At 40.4% G+C, this 18304-nt stretch overlaps 1 protein-coding gene across 2 annotated transcripts in view; it reads left to right on the top strand.

Moving 5' to 3' along the window:
- ptpn4a (protein tyrosine phosphatase non-receptor type 4a) overlaps positions 1-18304 on the top strand; it is an 84805-nt gene that overhangs the window by 43252 nt on the left and 23249 nt on the right. For both annotated transcript variants that reach the window (XR_004898020.1, XM_031281681.2), the window contains exons 3-14: positions 902-1009; positions 1308-1350; positions 2949-3027; positions 4778-4822; positions 5286-5338; positions 8415-8535; positions 9163-9250; positions 11388-11476; positions 15340-15403; positions 16548-16720; positions 17535-17603; positions 17743-17877. Coding sequence is in view for 1 of the 2 variants with exons in the window: in XM_031281681.2 (XP_031137541.1) it covers positions 902-1009; positions 1308-1350; positions 2949-3027; positions 4778-4822; positions 5286-5338; positions 8415-8535; positions 9163-9250; positions 11388-11476; positions 15340-15403; positions 16548-16720; positions 17535-17603; positions 17743-17877 (1067 nt within the window). In the remaining variant the exon portion in view is untranslated. The remainder of the gene's footprint in view (positions 1-901; positions 1010-1307; positions 1351-2948; positions 3028-4777; positions 4823-5285; positions 5339-8414; positions 8536-9162; positions 9251-11387; positions 11477-15339; positions 15404-16547; positions 16721-17534; positions 17604-17742; positions 17878-18304) is intronic.

Genomic DNA, 18304 nt, shown 5'->3' on the forward strand with positions numbered 1-18304 from the left:
TTATTTTTTATACAACTCCCATATTTCTGTATGCAAATTCATTTTGCATAATGGGAAAAGCTAGTCTTATATGCTACATAAACCATTGTATTTTGAGGGTTTCTATATGCAAATATAAGATATGTGATGATCAGATGCTTTCCCAACAAGCCAAGTCATCAAATGTTACTGTTTTCCTTAAGACAGCTGGTGACTGTGGGAACTGGCATCACATTAAAAAAAAGCTGATATGTACATCTATATGTTAATGGCATTCAAATTCATTGCGGTTCTGCACACCATGTTAATTCTTCATGCTCAATGAGTTTTTTTTTAGTGCTATACAGCTTTACGAAATTGCTAGAAAGATGTCAGATGGTGTTACACGGTCACTGAACAAACCATGTAGCAAAATAGTTAAATATATGTCAATAGCCCACAGGCACGCATCAACTTAATTCCTTATACATGTTCCTCCCCATGTGGTTAGAAAGATATTAAATAAGGCTTAACGTGGATGAATCACACACACATGGATCTTGAGTTGGTGAAATGCTTTTGTGGCAATGTGAGGATTCAAATTATTTAGAGGTCTTTGGAGGGAAAAGTGATTTTCTTTGTGTGTGTGTGTGTGTGTGTGTGTGTGTGTGTGTGTGTGTGTGTGAGGAGTCCCAGCACCAATCTTTTCTGCAGTATAGCACAGGATAATCACTTCCTCGCTCCTCCCCGTGCCCTCACTGTTTCTCCTGTGATCTTTCACCGAGGAGGCCGGGAGCAGCAAAAAGCAAAGATGTAATTCAGAGGTCATTGTGCAAAGCAGCGTGGCCCGTTTGTCCGTCTGTCTTAGTTCCTTCTGCTTTTTCACGGTGGACATTGAGTGGCAAATTGTAATTCATTGTGTGTTTTCTGTCCCTCTCTGTAGAAGTCGGATCATGGCCAGGTGTTGCTGGATGCTGTCTTTAAGCACCTGGAGCTGACTGAGAGAGACTACTTTGGCCTGCACTTGGCTGATGACTCCTTAGATGCGCCAGTCAGTATGATGTTTTTGATCTATAGGCGAGGTGTGTGTGTGTGTGTGTGTGTGTGTCTACAAGAGGACTCCAGAGATGCTCTGTATTTGGATCAGTCTCATAAAATCAAATACATCTAAAATGTAGATTTACTGCTTGTCAGTGTGTATAGTATATTGATGTGTGTTTGTATCCATGTGAACAGTGTTTTGAGTATTTCTGTCAGATGTGTGTGTGGCCAGTGGTGAATAATTTAGGTTGTGTAACCCATGCTCTGGAAGGTGTCTCTCTAAGTGTCTCTCAATCAATATTTTACAGCGCTGGCTCGATCCCAACAAGCCCGTCAGGAAACAGTTAAGAAGTAGGTGAAATCCACAACATAACACCTTAACCTGAGGCCTGTACTACGAATCAAGATCAACATGCCCTGGATTTATTTCAGTTACCCAGCTTCACCTAACCTAACAACCGCAGTCCCACATAAGCTGTGTCACGACGGTGGTTAACAACTAGTTCAATCAACCCAGGGTTTCCCAATCTAGCAGCACGCGCGTTCACATAAAAGAGGTGGTGTTTACACAAATCGCAAACATCTACCAGAGACACATGTTTTACATAAGAAGAGCAAACTATAATTCTACATGAATATGAAGAACACAGACACGGTTTTACAGGCAAAACACAGGTAGGAAAGCTGGTAAAAAAGCGGACGCTGTAAATGCGTAAATCACAACGCTTATCACACACAACGAATATCACTTCCCCATCGGTCAGGCACAAGATCTGACCACAATTACACTTTTGCTTTCCGTAAACTGCCGTTGCTTTAGCCTATTATATTATCAGTTGCGACCCTGGCAGTGGTAAGTGATCATGAGATCAAATAAAAAATATAAAAACATAATTCTAACCAATGTGTGGCATTGGCAACACATGGCTCAAGAAGCCGACAAATAGCCTACAGGCCTACGTAATTCCCTCCGCTGAAAATCTTTCATAAAAATACCCATCGGGGAATGTTAACGGGATTGTCGGTCTCTAAATGTTTGAACTTTTCTGTGGGCACTTCTCTCTCTCTCTCTCTCTCTCTCTCTCTCTCTCTCTCTCTCTCTCTCTCTCTCTCTCTCTCTCTCTCTCTCTCTCTCTCTCTCTCTCTCTCTCTCTCTCTCTCTCTCTACGCACCGAGCTCCACCTGATCTTGAACGGTGATGCCGTTATCAATCGAGTAATTTAACCCGGTAACAAGTGATCCACCGTCGTGATACACGAAACCCTGGGTTGAACCTCAAGTTACCTCGGTAACGCCAGATTTTGCTTCGTAGTACAGGCCTCGGGTCATTTTCAGCAATCAACAGAAAGTTGTAAAGCCAGGACTGTTCACTCACGCCTAATGTAATTGCTTGAATTTCACTATTTAGCAGCTGTTTGACGCAGCAGTCTGCAGTTCAGCCCCTGTGAAGGTTAAAAATCCACACGTCACCTCGAGCAGAAGCGTCATTTAAAATTCCGAACATGCCGTGAGCAATGGTTAAACTTCATTTCAACTCTGCTCTTTTCTTTTGATAATGAGTAAAATAATGTGTAACATGAACAATTAGGAAGAAGCCCTAGTGAGAAATGCAGTCCTCCTCGAGCAATGATTGAACTGTGTTTCAACTCTGTTTTTAATGCTGAGTGATTGATTCATCGAGGAATGACCACAGGGTTTTGTATTTCACACACTACATGGAGTTAGACTGATGTGTTTGTAGAAATGTAGGCTTGCTAATTTTCCACTTGGAGTCACTTATTCCACTCGTTTATATCCAATCCAACAATTGAAAAAAAGGAATAGGTATAGAACTTATCCATTGTTTTTAGAATAAACGTTTACATTGCACTTAGTAACTTACTTGTATCCACTCACAGCTCTGCCATGTTGTGTTTTCCCCTCTAACTGTCCCGTTATCATTTTTCCAGGAGGGTCTCCCCATAACTTGAGCTTCAGAGTCAAATTCTTTGTGACAGACCCCAGTAAACTTCAGGAAGAATACACACGGTAAGAGTGTTCATTTTACAGAAGAAAAAAAAGCTGTATACTCATTATCACCTGTGTAAATGCTCAATATTATCTGTTTGAAAGATGTGATTTTGGAAAGTTATTCATAAAAAGGATTTATACTTGACGCGAGGCGTTAACAGGGGTTTGGCCATAGATACCTGTGACGCCACAGATTTTGCTTTATAGTTAAGTGTTTGTTGGATTTCGTCCATTGATATCACCACTGCAACACTAGACTGTTGTATCGTACATGATCTTGCTTTGATCATATTCCCCGTATGGTTTCATTCAGTATGCGATACGAGCGATGGCAGGAAGGTCGGAATTTGAGACTAATGAATGAATTGAACAGGTTTATTGAGATTAGTTTAGTGTCTTAAGTGCCACACACCGCTGCAAATGGGGTACATGTCCCAGAGCTCATCATGCAAAAAGGAACCTATTTTATATATATAAAAAGTAATGATATTTTCTTTTCTGTGGGTCTTAAGTAAACAAGATAATGATAGAAACAATTAGTTTTATGAAAAGAGCTTTCGGGAGCTAATCATTGCAAATGGATTCCCAGCACCAGAGCTCCGTTCTCTCGCTGATGCAGGCTCATTAACAATAAAGAAAAAAAAAATAAGAAACCAGTATGTTTTGTATCCAGGCCGTAATGCTGACTCCAGCCCACAGTTCTGCAAACATAAGGTCTGCAACACGGCGTTCTACATAAACAACATGCAGAGGAGGCGTCACAGCGCCATATCGCCTCTTACCGCCTGGTGTTTATTTCAGCCTCTCAGCCGTGGCCTCGCTCCCTGAGCCTTATCAACACTTTTTTATACAGCTTGTAACAGTGAATAGTGAGCCTTGGATCTGACACACTGATCTGGTGTATTGTACACTCAAGTCACGACCACAACACACTCCTGATTGAATTGTCGGACTATGTTTATGGTGTAGTACATGGCAACACTGGCCTGAACAATTCTGATAACAAGAGCTTGGATAAGGAATGGAAAGTATTGCTAGTCTTCCTTAAATTCTTTCTTTCTTAGAACTACTTGTATCAGTTTACATATGGAGTAAACATTTTCCATTTTTATTCTTATTTGTTATAAAAGCACATGGCAAGAAAAGCCCTTTTTAAAAATGTTATGGGAAATCAGCTTCATTGTACTACTAATTAAACAAAGGCCTTAGCAGAAGGGTGTCCATACGTTTCCCATAACAGGCACTTCCATCAGAAGTGTCACCATTATAATCTGACCGGCAATTAGAGCTGGGCAATATATCGATATTATATTGATATTGTGATATGAGACTAGATATCGTCTTAGATTTTGGATATTGTAAATTGTAATATCGTAATATGGCATAAGTGTTGTCTATTCCTGGTTTTAAAGGCTGCATTACAGTAAAGTGATGTCATTTTCTGAACTTTTCCAGACTGTTGTAACTGTTCTATTACTTGCCTTTACCCACTTCCTCATTCTATCCACATTACTGATGAGTTTTTATCAAAAATATCATTGTGTAAATATTTTGTGAAAGCACCAATAGTCAACACTAAAATATCATTGCGGTATCGATATTGAGGTATTTGGTCAAAAATATCGTGATATTTGATTTTCTCCATATTGCCCAGCCCTACCGGCAATCATCTGTCGGCTGCTTCTCTTTACATCATATTGTATTCAATTTAAACAGAAGTAATTAGTCACTGGTCTCCTGTTCTAATGCAATGTGTTGTCACCCTTAGGTACCAATATTATCTTCAGATCAAGCAGGATATTGTAACTGGAAGGTGAGTATGCCGCCCTGTCTGTAATAGATGTTGCTGTATAGGCAGTGCACAGTCCTCCATACAGAGCTGCTGTAATAGATATCATTTCTTTAGCATTAGTTAAAGTGGAGAGCCGTCATGGGACTAAATTCTGCTGAGAGTTGTAAGACTGGAGGAAATAAGAGTTTATATACAAAAATACTGTACATGCTCATGGGGTAGATGTACAAAAACATGCAACACGCTCATTATTGTTTTTGTCAGGGAAAATATGCGCTACTGCTTTTTCTCTTGGTTTCATCAAATAAAAAATTATTTATGTTGTTTATTTTAAATTTTTTATTACTGTTATCTCTGAGTTATCTCTGCTCTTTAAATTAACTATAATATCTTTTGTATCGATCCAAAGCTCTGTGTGTGTGTGTGTGTGTGTGTGTGTGTGTGTGTGTGTGTGTGTGTGTGTGTGTGTGTGTGTGTCTTCCAGATTACCCTGTCCACACAACACAGCCGCACTGCTGGCGTCCTATTCTGTTCAATGTAAGTAGTGCTCCCTGGATACATCCACTCTATGTACTGATGGAAAGGCAATTCATTAGGCCTCCCTTTAGCTACACACACTGTTAAATGTAATGACTGTGGTTGCTCCAGTGCATTTATTGCTAGTGCTCTGAAGCCATTATGAGTCAATTAAGCTGCATGGTGATATTTAATATCATTTGCAGCGATATAAATATTCAATGTGATTGTGGTCGGGACTAGTATGAAAATCCTCCTTAATGGCCAAATATGGTACAGTGGCAATGGAAATGTGCTGTGATTTTAGCATTTGGGTTAAAGGCTGACTGTGCCCCTCTGTCATCGGAATGATGACTCCTGCCACACTGGTCTGTCTGTCTGTGTCACTCGCTCTTTCTCTTTTACTGCAGCTCATTGTTTTCATGCAGCCTGTTTCGCCCTCTGTCTGCTTCTTTCATTTATCTCGGTTTAGTCTGTCTCATCCCTTTCTGCTTATCCCTTTTTTTTTCCACACTCACTTACCCTCCCTCTCCCCTTCGTTCTCCCCCTCTTTCTGTCCTCTACCTCTCTGGTGTATTTTGTGGGGAATTTGCACTGCTACAGTATATAGGTCAGAGAAGAGATTTTGGCCTAGACTACTAACATCATGACACTACTGCTTTTACACACACACACACACACACACACACACACACACACACACACACACACACACACACACACACACTGCAGCTAGGTCCATGTTGTCACTTTGCTCAGTGCCAGCCCAGATTATGAAGATAAATGTTTGCTTTGGGTTAAAAAACGGCTTGAAGCAGCTGCTATGCTGCTAATTCAGTTAGCTCGGCCCAAGTGCCAGCACTGATCACACCAAATCCCACACTAAAGCTTGCCTTCTCCAAACACCACAAGTCCTACCCAGTAGACCCAAATTCTTGAAATAAAAACCGGAGTAACCCCTTCCTCGGAAAGGAGGCATTTTTGTTAAAATATCTTAAAACGGCGCATTTTCGTTTGTTTATTTTAAAGCAGTAGATGTGAACTTGTGTACTGTAGTTTTTCATATATACAGAAATGTTGCAAGCACGTATATACTTTTTAAAGGTTGCTTTTGTTGATGTATTCATATTGACAGTACACGCACACACTTGCACGCATACACACGTGGCCTAAATTACCCACAATGCATGTAAATCCATCATCACAAATGGAGAGTTGATTGTCTTGTTTGTGCTTCGCTGGCCAAAAGCATCATTATAAGCAGCCTGAGCTCAAGCTAGTATGGATTTCACATTAATAGATTGAATATATAAAGTAAGAGCAGGGTGTCAGCTAGTCTTTGAGCTTCATTGGACTTAACATTGAACCTTGTTAAAGTAATAACTGCAGCATGAAGTCAAACCAACATTAGCCTACTGCTCTAAAATGTAAGCTGTCGACTGTACATAGATTTCTCCCTGGAGCCGTGTGCACATCAATAAGCAGGGTGAGCTTGAATTGATTCGTTGGTCAATGTGCTTAGGCTACTGGCTAGTATGTTAGTCCAGGGACTACTTGAGGAAATTGATGCGTTTGAGCTTCAAATGCTAGCTGTTGAGCTAATGGCTTTGGGGATTCGCCTCAAGCTCCTTCTCTCTGAGGGCTCTGAAAGCTATTAGAGATCTGGGAATCATTTCACTCTTTATCTTTCTGCCTGTCATCTACAATCACTCCTTTCGTCAAAACAGGTGCATTTTTTGGTCCTCATGTCTTGTTATTTTGAGCCACATTTAAATCGCTTTTTAGCTCTGTTGAAAATCTGCAAACGCACACATGCACATATGTATACAACTAGCCTGGTTGACACCAGACCCTTCTCAGTTGTAACTCATTTCCAAAGGGGCGTCACCAACGGACGCTGCTCAAATGCCTCTGGGTGCATTGGATAGTCCTTCAACCAATCAGACCAATGATCCGGGTGACGCTGCACTTCGGTAGCCGTCATGTTGAATGTAAACAAAAAGCTGCTCGCCGTCGCTGCGCTACCGTCGGCGCGTAAAGCAATGAATGAAGAGGCTTTATATATATATATATAATGAAAACATATTTTTGCAGATTTGCCACAAGTAAGCTTTCAGGTCAAGGGTTTAAATTGTACATTTGTTGTCATTTTTAAAACTATTTGGTTCTACCACCAGTATGTGTTTTTTTTTTAATTGCATGTTGCAGGGCTGGTCTCTTTATTTAAGAAAAAGAACATCTGCGCACAGAAATGGCGCATATCCCAACCGTAAGGAATGCGTTTCTGTATTGTACGATTCATTATGCTCGGCCTCCACAAACCCTCGTACTTTGACAAAAGCTCCATGGGAGAACGATCTGAACAGGACTATCATGGACCAACAATGGGACCTTGCTCTGGCTATGGTTCACTCTTCCATATGTGCTCGTCATGGCTTAATCCAATGCAAGGTCCTTCATAAAGTCCACTATACAAACACAAAACTGTCCAAAATATTCCCCACTATCCGGGACGCCTGTAACAGGTGTAACCAGTCTCCCGCCAACCATACGCATATGTTCTGGTCTTGCCCCAAGTTAACAACCTTCTGGGTGTCAGCCATTTTCGGCATTTCTCCTGGCGCTAACCTCCCTGTTGCACTAAGTCGGGCCCTGGCGTTTACATCTCTGCTAGCTCGGAGACTGATCTTGCTCAACTGGAGGCTCTCCTGCCCCCCTACACACGACCGTTGGATTAAAGAGGTGCTCGACAATTTGAAGCTCAGATCTTCACTGAAAGGCTCTATCTCGACATACCTAAAGACAAGGAACCCTTTCCTAGAACTCGTTGACTCCCTCAGTGTATCCCCTGACGTGGAGGACTGAGCTCCTTCTGGACTGTTCCACTTGACGCCAGGGCTACATTTTCAGCCAATCCCCCAGCACTAGGTTTATTCAATCCAGTATAGCATACGTTGTCATAGACAAATTCAATGAATTACAATCCTGTGTCAGAATACATTTTCTAGAGGGATAATTATGAAGCATACCTGTCCTTGTTCATTGTCTGTGTCTTTCTTCCTTTCTTCCTCTTCCTGGCTCTTCTCCCTCTCTCTAGCTGAGCTGGGGGACTACAGTGAAACGGAGCATACAGCAGGCTATCTGTCGGAATTCTGCTTCATGCCCAATCCTCCGCAAGACTTCCACAAAGAGGTCGCCAAACATCACCAGCAGCACAGGTACGGTACAATAGTACAGATGTGATCCCACACACATTTAAATGCGTGCAAAAAAAAAAAACACACACACACAAAAAAATTCAACCGTGCATGTGGCAGGAAAATCACTCAAATATGAATTGGATTCCAGGCCTTGAACAGATTACTCTATGTCCAGATAAAGTATTAAAATAAAAATATTGTTATAATGACGATGTGTTTGTTACAGTAAAAATAATTCATCCTGCCATTTATATTGAGCACTGTCAAAATAGTTAAATAATTCACTATTACCTCACTACTTTACTTTAAGGTGCACTTACACATACAGAACATACGCAGGCACACTAATGACTTGTGACACTAATGCCACAGTTTATCTCTGACCGCCCGTTTCTTTTGTGCCCTTCCCTTTCTCTCTCCTTCTCCACATGTCTCTTAACACACACACACACACACACACACACACACACACGCACACACTTTTTACCCTGTCATCATCACTCCCTTTGCTCCCACACACATCTGTCTTTGTACCCATCCCTTCCTTCCTTCCTCTCTCTCTCTCTCTCTCTCTCTCTCTCTCTCTCTCTCTCTCTCTCTCTCTCTCTCTCTCTCTCTCTCTCTCTCTCTCTCTCTCTCTCTCAGTGGTCTATCTCCTGCCCAGTCAGAGTTTAATTATCTGAACACAGCACGCACGCTGGAGCTCTACGGGGTAGAGCTGCACTATGCAAGGGTAAGTAAGGTTTTATTCTCGAACACTTGTTTTGGTAGATGTGTTAAAGACTGCTGTATATACATGTATTGTTAAACATGTCAGTGTATCTATGATCTCACTCTAGCCTTCTCTCTCCTCCCTCTCCCTGAGCAGTACAAGATCATTTAGTCCATATCCACATTGAACCAGTGGTATCAGAATTAGAGCTGCAAAGATTAATCGATAAGTTGTCAACTATTAAATTGATCGCCAAATATTTTTGATAATCGATTAATCTGTCCTTTTTTTAAATGAAAAAAACAGTAACAGTTCTCTGATTCCAGCTTTTTAAATATGGATATTTTTTAGTTCATTCACTCCTCTATGACAGTAAACTGACTATCTTTGAGTTAAGGACAAAACAAGACATTTTTGGACGTCATTTTAAGCTTTGAAAAATCCACATTTTTCGCCATTTTCGGACATTTTATAGACCAAACAACTAATAATCTGACTAATCAACAATGAAAATAATTGTTAGTTGCAGCCCTAATCATAATTTATATAATACATTCCCAATCTGCATCCTACTATCACAACATGGTTAATTCTACACTGTTTTCATTCCCTCAGCAGCTGAGGAGGAATGAGAACAGGCTGGAGGAGCTGCACTGTGCACAGTTAAAGTTGATGCCCGCATTCTGTAGAAATGCCACACATTGGCATTCAGCTCACACTGAAACAGCAACAGATAGTAGCAGAGCAGCCAAGTCATCATTTAGATTGATTCCTTTCATATACAGTATTTTAATTGGATAGTCGTCTAGAATACATCACATGAATCTCAATTATTACCTGTCGAATCTACTCTGGCAACTGTGCTTCAGTAAATCTGAACTTTCACCTCAGCTGCTGATGGAACCAAAACTGTGTGGCATCAACTATGATGTCATGGTGGAGCAGAAATTGGGTTTAAACCCTTTTATGGATTGGGACTTTAACTTCAAATCTAAACACGCTTTATGTCGTCAAACTTATGGCGTATATCCATTACATGGTACCTGCTCAACTCTACTCGGCATTTTCCATTGCAGATTTAGTACCGCCTCATACCTGAGGCGAGCGTGGCTGGTCGTCATAGCGACGCCGCAAGAAACTGCCGTGATCTAACGCGACACACACACAGAACGTCGAAGGTGTGTTGTTTTTGACTCTCGGCATGTGGCCGTTTGCCACAGCCAGAAGACAAATTTAGTTTCAAAAAAGCTGGAACTTTTTTCCGTAATGGAAAACCAAAAAAGTCGAGGCGAGTGGAGCAGGTACCATGTAGTGGAAAAACGCCATTACTGACAGTAAACCTGCTCACATGTCATGAGGCGATTTTCTTTTTAGGTCAGAAAGCGCTTAAAGAAAAGTGATCTGATGCAGATTATTTTGAGAGTACAATAAGATTAGAATCATTGCTTGCATCATTTGGTTTGGGAGTAACACTGCTTTTTATGCAATGATCTTTTCTCGAAGAGTAAAAGGTAACCCACTTCTTATGTTTATGACCCTTAATAATCTTAATATATAATCAAAATGTCAAAGTATGCAGCAATGGATAATCAAGAAAGAAACGGCTAGAATCGTACAAAATATATCGATCGGAGGTGATTAACAGCCTGGTTTTCCAGTTTTTTGGCTATTTATGATGATAAACAAAATAAAGAAGATAATCAATTTTGTTGTCTCCATAAAGCATGCACAAGACGAACTGATTCAGCACTCCGTCATCATCAGTATCACATTGCACATGCAGGATGTCCAGTCCTGTATACGATTACATTTCTAAATTAGATAAGCCTAAAGTCTAAACATGTTGGATGGTCTTCTCTAATTTTCTGTAGATGTTTATTGTATCCTGGCCTAAACCCATCCTTACATACTCTCTTTATTTCAGTCTGTGTGGGTTTCTCTCAGGGCCTCATTAACCTCTACTCTTAGTTTGAGGCAGATCCTTCAGCAACTGCTTCTTGTTTTGTAGCAGTGAGGAAGCCTTTTTTTCTGTTGTACTCGTGTTGTGTCTCTGTTTGGCTCTGCTTCACCACACACACACACACACACACACACACACACACACACACACACACACATACACATACACATTCTTTAACACACTCTGTTCTCTCTTCAGGACCAGAGCAACACAGAGATTTTTCTTGGAGTGATGTCTGCCGGCATTGTGATTTACAAGAACAGGGTACGGATCAACTATTTCCCATGGTGAGTGACACACACACACACACACACACACACACACACACACACACACACACACACAATATAAAATGACAGGCCTCATTAAGTGTGCAGGTCCAGGTGGCATTTGCATGGCGTTCCAATGAGAGGTTACTTTTGAAGATGACTCCAAGGTTGTAAATGTGTGGGGAGTGTGACAGAGTGAAGTTGTTGATGGTGAGGCAGCAGTTGTGGGTGGTTTCGGTGAGAACTTTAGACCAGTGTTGATCATATCAGGTTTGTCACAGTCCAGTTTTAGAAAGTTCTCTTGCATCAATGATTTTATTTCAGTGAGGCAGTTGGTCAGGGTGGAATGAGTTGCAGTGGGGATGGATATGTAATCATTGGCGCAGCAGTGGAATTGGAGACCAAGAAAACCGATTAAATTACAGAGGGGAAGCAGGTAGAGGATGAACAGGAGAATACCAAGTACTTTACCCTGTGGGACGCCTTGGAACTGAGGGGCAGTGGGAAATGTTGTTCATTCTTGATCCTATTATTAACACAAAATTCCCATCCGTAGTTTCTGTTAGGTTCTAGAAATTCTGCTGTGTGTTGCCGTGTTTTGACGAGCATGTACCTCAAGCATGTAAGTGCGAGACGTGAAAGAAGCTTGTGATCAGACATTTCAGTTACACCTGCTGAAAGCCCAAGGGAGCTGAAAACCAACCGTTTCAGTGAAGCTACTCTATGGCCAACAGCAGAAAACCTGGCACCTCTCAGGTGTGAATGAGTAGAACTGTGAATGGAAAACAAAGCCCTGCTAGATAAAACAAGCTTTCTCCATTGATATTTTCATACTAAAAACACAGCCACTATTAGCAGCTCCTCTGGAACTGTTGAATCTTTACTGCCTTACTTTCTGTGGTTTGAGCAGTAATTGTTGACAAGACTAGAGTGCGTCTCTGTCATTTACTCTAGCCAAATTTCCCCTGATATGGGAAATCAAACTGTGAACAAACCCACCTCTCTGTTCATCAACCTGCTGCCAGCTCCACCACCTCCAGGAAACCTTTTTGCTGAGAAATGTGTCGGGTAACATTTTTGGTAACCTCTCACATAGCGATTATTGACATAACGTTTAAGCCTTAGTTGATCTCCTCTAGAATTATGCAGATGATTCCACTAGATTTTTTCTAGGGGGAGGGCTTCGTGTTAAATTATGTTTCCTGGAAATATTATAGGCATCAAATCTGCTCGCTCGCCTTCTCTCTTTGTCCTCTTTTCACCTCTCTCTGTCTAATTCACTTACTTTCACCACTCTTTATGTCTCTTGCTCCGTTCTCTCTCCAAAGCATTCTTGGAAATCTCCCATCCTCTGCTGCTGCACTGTGGGATGCTAAATGTTAATGGGTGCCAGGGGTGGGATAGTAACTACTGAAATCACTGCAAGTCCAGAAGATAACTCACTCGTGTGTAGGCTTAACACACACACACACACACACTCTCTCTCACACACACTGAGCAAATGCACATGTATGTATGTGTGTGCGATCATCAGTGAATGTCTGACAACAGTAAGATGTCTGTGATAAGATGAGTTTGAGTGTGTGTGCTTATGTAGGGTTTGTAGAAGGAAGGGTTTTGTATTACTGACATTGTGGGGACCAAAGTCATAAATCTGGAGACTTGCCTCCCATTTGGGGACAAAAAGCCAAACCATGACATTTTTGGGGTAAAGACTTTTTGGTTAGGGCTAGGATAAGTGGAACAAATGTAAATCAGTGCAAAGTCTTCTTACGTGGAGAAAAAACTGTTTGTGTGTCTGCATAGCCAGTCAGTTGAGCTAAATTTAGGGACCAACAGTGGTGTCTCCAACAGCTGTCCACTACCACGTGTGAGAAGGAGAGAGCGATACAATAGTCAACAGTGTCTCCTAACCCCATGCTCACTGATTTTTATCTCGCTCTTCTTCATGTTTTTTTTCATCATCCTCTCCTAAACAAAGGCACACTGTTTCTACATCTGCTTAAGTCCTGTCACTTCTCCTGGTGTCTTTCCTCTCTTCTCGACATTGTTACTGTCTTCTTAATATAAATTGAACTGTAAGATACAGTGTAAAAAAAAAAAAAAAAAAGGTAGAGAGAAATTTAGATTTTTGCCTCTTTCCTATTTTTGTTCACAGCAGCCTGACAAATGAGCCACACTTAGATGGGGCATGACTCACGCTCTGCCAGCGTGTGTGTGTGTGTGCATGTGTTTGTAAATGCAATAGTGTGTGAGTAAGTATGTAAAATATATTTAGCAGGGAGAGATGAGTCACAGCGGCAACAGAGCTCAAGGAAGGGATTATGTTACTCTACTGCTGCTGCTGCTGCTGCTCATCAGCAGTCCTCTTACCGTTGCTGCGCGTGTGTGGTCTTCTGATTCGAAAATATTTTATATTGTTTCTGCCTCATTGCATGTATGCCTTATTAATATACAGATTGATGAGAAAAAACATGGCCATCATTGAACCATTGGGAAAACCGTGTGGTCATCCTCGTCACTTACCCTCCAGCTATGGAAGGAGGAACGGTCGGAGGTTAAATGAACAGTTGGGATGTGACACGCGTGTCAGCTTGCTTGAAGAGCAAGTGTGGCTGAGTGTAGCTAAGCTTCAACTTGTACATGGAAAAATGAAAATAGGTTTTATTTTATATTTTAACTTTTCAAATACCACCGATATGCCGGAGGGTCAGAAAGTTAACAAAGTTATACTGTGCATTTAAACATTGTTCAGACTTTTAGAACTTTATTTTAAATTCCAGTTTTTATCCCAAGGTTTCCAAAGATACCAAATATGCCTAGTGGTTCCAGACCTCTGAATAGCTGCCTCAGATCTCTGATTTTTTTTTGCAGTGATTCAAATAGGTCTGGTGTTTTGCTCTTTGGCGGCTGGTTTTGCATGTTGGAGAAGCAGTCGACCAATTAGAGCTTTGTAGGCGGGATAAGGAATGTCAACGTCATCTTCCTGCATTCCCAGCTAGCTACCTACTGTAGTTGCAAACATGAAATATTGCAGCAGAAAAATATCTTTAAAAATAGTGACATGGGTGGACAAGAATCATGGGGCTGTATCGGTGATGATGCTTCTAGAAATAGCAAACTGTTATATTCCGTTTTGGCTTTGAATATTTCACTCAGATCATAAAGCTTTAATGATGGACTGAAACAAGCTGATACAGAATGTACAATATAATGTCAGGCAGTGTGGAACAAGATGGTTTTCCCAACTTTAAAGTTCCTTAAAGGGAAACAAAAAACTTAGACAGGAACAGGCAAATGACCTGAAAGCTGCTGAATATAAAGCTGTTCTTTGTTTTGCTTTCAGTGTATTTTTGTTTTACTCAGATAATATGACAAGAATTGGAAGCAGTGCTACTTTGTTCAGTGCTAAATAGTTACACAGTGTTAATTGTTTGTATGCAACCAACAAGGGCAAGGACAAAATTCAACAAAGCTTTACATTTAAAAACAGTACTAATGGAAACATTAGTGTAATACTGATTTCAACTAACACAATGAAAAAAAAAATTAAAATGAAAAGTAAAACATTAAGTATGACAGTGCTTGACTCTATTGCACGACACTTAAGTAGATTTTGTTGTGTTACTATATTTTCTAAATGGTTATTGAAATGTCCAAAACAAGTGTGAAATTACAAACATACATTACAAAATTATCAATACACCATTTTAATACAATGGTAATTTCAAGATTGTTACACTGTTTTGTATTGGGGCATGCCTACTCCTTTAACAAAAGTGTAAAAATGTAACATCAGTGTCTCAATACATGTGATTGGCTCATTAACTATGGAGACACTAACTTCCCTTTTGTATTGTTTTGCCTTTTCCTGCATCCAGGTTAAAAATAGTGAAAATCTCCTTCAAGTGCAAACAGTTCTTCGTGCAGCTAAGAAGAGAGGCGGTAGGTGTACACAGACACACATATCAACCACCACCTTTCTCCCGCAATTGTGTCTTTTAAACTTCTTTATCTACAGATAAAGAAGTTTACCCTGTGTGTGTGTATATACGTGTGTGTGGGTGTGTTTGTTTGTTTGTTTATTTATTTATATATATATATATATATATATATATATTATATATGTATATATATATATATATATATATATATTACTGCAAATGTAGGCTGGGCTGGGTCTGCAAATGTGTGTGCAATCAGTGTCAGATTAACCCTCTGCTGTCTGTGTCCTGATCGACTCTGCTCTAATCCCCCATGTGTCCCCCAACCCTTTTTTTGACAGGTGGATCTTTTTTTTATTTTCACTGTAACAAACAATTGTACAGACAGCTGATATGTCACTGTCACATTCAACTTGATTGCATAGTACTCATTTATCCTTCTTATAGTACTAATTTGAAGCCTAAATATTTTTTATGTAAAAAAAGTGAGTTCCCTCCCAAAGTGAGTTATTGCTGAGTTCAAGAACAGTTGAAACCGTTAGCTTAAAGTAATGGACAAACGGTTAGCTAAAAGTAAAGGATAAACCGTTTAAACAGTTGGCTAAAGTTAAAGGATAAACCATTTAAACAGTTAGGTAAAAGTATAACATAAACCGTTGAAATAGTTAGCTTAAAGTAAAGGATAAACCGTTAAAACAGTTAGCTAAAAGTAAAAGATAAACAGTTGAAACACTTACCTAAAAGTAAAACATTAACTGTTTAAACAGTTAGCTAAAAGTAAAGGATGAACAGTTGAAACATTTAGCTAAAGTAAAGGATAAATAGTTGAAACAGTTAGCTAAAAGTAAAACATTAACTGTTAAAACAGTTAGCTAAAAGTAAAACATTAACTGATAAAACAGTTAGCTAAAAGTAAAACATTAACTGTTAAAACAGTTAGCTAAAGTAAAGGATAAACCGTTAAAACGGGTAGCTCAAAGTAAAGGATAAACAGATGAAACAGTAGCTACGCACTTATGTATGTGTCTTTTCTTGCATTACTGTTGGATAAACTGGCTGAATGCTGGTCACCTACTGTCACCTTATATGCTGAATTCTAAAGTGTTATTCAACTGCCCACTTACTATTGTCCTCCCGGCACACAGTCTGAGACCCGGGAAACGCTGCTGGGTTTCAACATGGTGAACTATCGGGCCTGTAAAAACTTGTGGAAGGCCTGTGTGGAGCACCACACCTTCTTCAGGCTGGATCGGCCCATCCCACCACAGAAGAACTTCTTTGCTCACTACTTCACCCTGGGCTCAAAGTTCAGATATTGGTAAGAACAAGAGGACACGCATACATACTCATGGAGACACACACACACACACACACACACACACACACACACACACACACACACACACACACACACACATGCACCATGCACCAGAGATGCGTTGTCTGTATTTCCTTCTGTTTGACTCTCAGCAATAGTCCCACTCCAGAGAAACATCAACAGAAGTACATGTTTGTTTGGAAGTTGATGCAGTTGTTTCCCTTTGGGTTGAGGGGCTAAAAGAAACATTTGAAGGCTAGTGGGGGGCCTCTTGTGCTTTCTTGCCCCAGAAAATCACAACTTAATTATTCATGGTGTCCATATGCAAGAATCCTGTGGAAGTCACTTCAAAGTCCCCCCCACAAAATAATCTAAATAAAATCACTTCTACAAACATTTTATTCTCAGTACTGTATTATACCTTGTGAAAACTTAGTTTTACTTCATTGGTAGCTTTTTCATTTCCTTTTTCTTTGAAACGTGAGTGAGAGATGAACTGAGAGTTGGAGGTCTTGTGATGCATTATTGAGCAGCAGTGATGCAACCCCAGCGATCCTTGCTGTTGAAAATGTTGCACTTGTTACTGGCAGACTATGCTCAACTGTTGACGTTATTGCTAAAGTTATTTTGACTGATTTGTTCATTTTAATGCAGAATTTTTCATGAAGAAAGTAGGGCAAGTAAAACTAAATGTAGCTTATAAATATTTAGTTTTAACCCGAGAGTTAAAGAATTTCAGCCTGGTTCACTACAGTTAAAAGCTGATTTTCCAAGACAGTCCACTGACTGTTGTTTTTGCTGTTTCTGTCTCTAGCGGACGGACAGAGGTGCAGTCTGTGCAGTATGGAAAGGAGAAAGGCATCAAGGACAGAGTGTTTGCCAGGTAATGGAAATGTCTTTCTTGGTTAATTCATTCTAGCCATCCCAAGCCTCTAAGGGTAGATGAACGCCACACAAACATGTGTTGAATTACTGTTGTTTTTATTTTGGCCACAACCAAATGAATGTCTTGGTCTGCGCAGATCTCCCAGCAAGCCATTGGCCAGGAAGTTGGTGGGCGGAACTGACTGGGAGTCGGTCAGCAGGAATAGCCTATCAGATGAGAGACTGGAGACCCAAAGCCTCCCCACTCGCTCGCCGCCAGGGACGCCCAATCAGTGAGTCCAAGTTTCAGGCTTCATACCAGGTTGAGGTTCACTTCAGCTTCACGTAAGACAATTGTGGCAGTGGAAATTTAAATGTAATCATATTCAACATGGTTAGGCATATATTCAAAATTCCTGTTTTGACAGCAAATTAATTACACTAATTGAGTTCATTTAGTTAAAAGGGAAGCCAGATATACTTTTAAAGCAACTACTGTTCAAGATTTCTTTTTTAGTTAAATTAATGATTGTTTCTAGAAAAAATACAAATATTGTCATCGGTAAGTCACTGTAGTCTGTAGTTTCTGTTATTAGGAAACCTGTTCTGAAAAGGTTACCTCTCTTTGTTTAGTGGGCTGCCCGGTCTGCCAGCTGTAAAAGAGACTAGGGAGTCATTTCAGGACTGTATTGGCAAACATGTACTGTATGCTGCGGAAGT

The sequence above is a fragment of the Sander lucioperca genome, chromosome 8, assembly GCF_008315115.2.
Source record: "Sander lucioperca isolate FBNREF2018 chromosome 8, SLUC_FBN_1.2, whole genome shotgun sequence".
Classification (NCBI taxonomy): Eukaryota; Metazoa; Chordata; class Actinopteri; order Perciformes; family Percidae; genus Sander; species Sander lucioperca.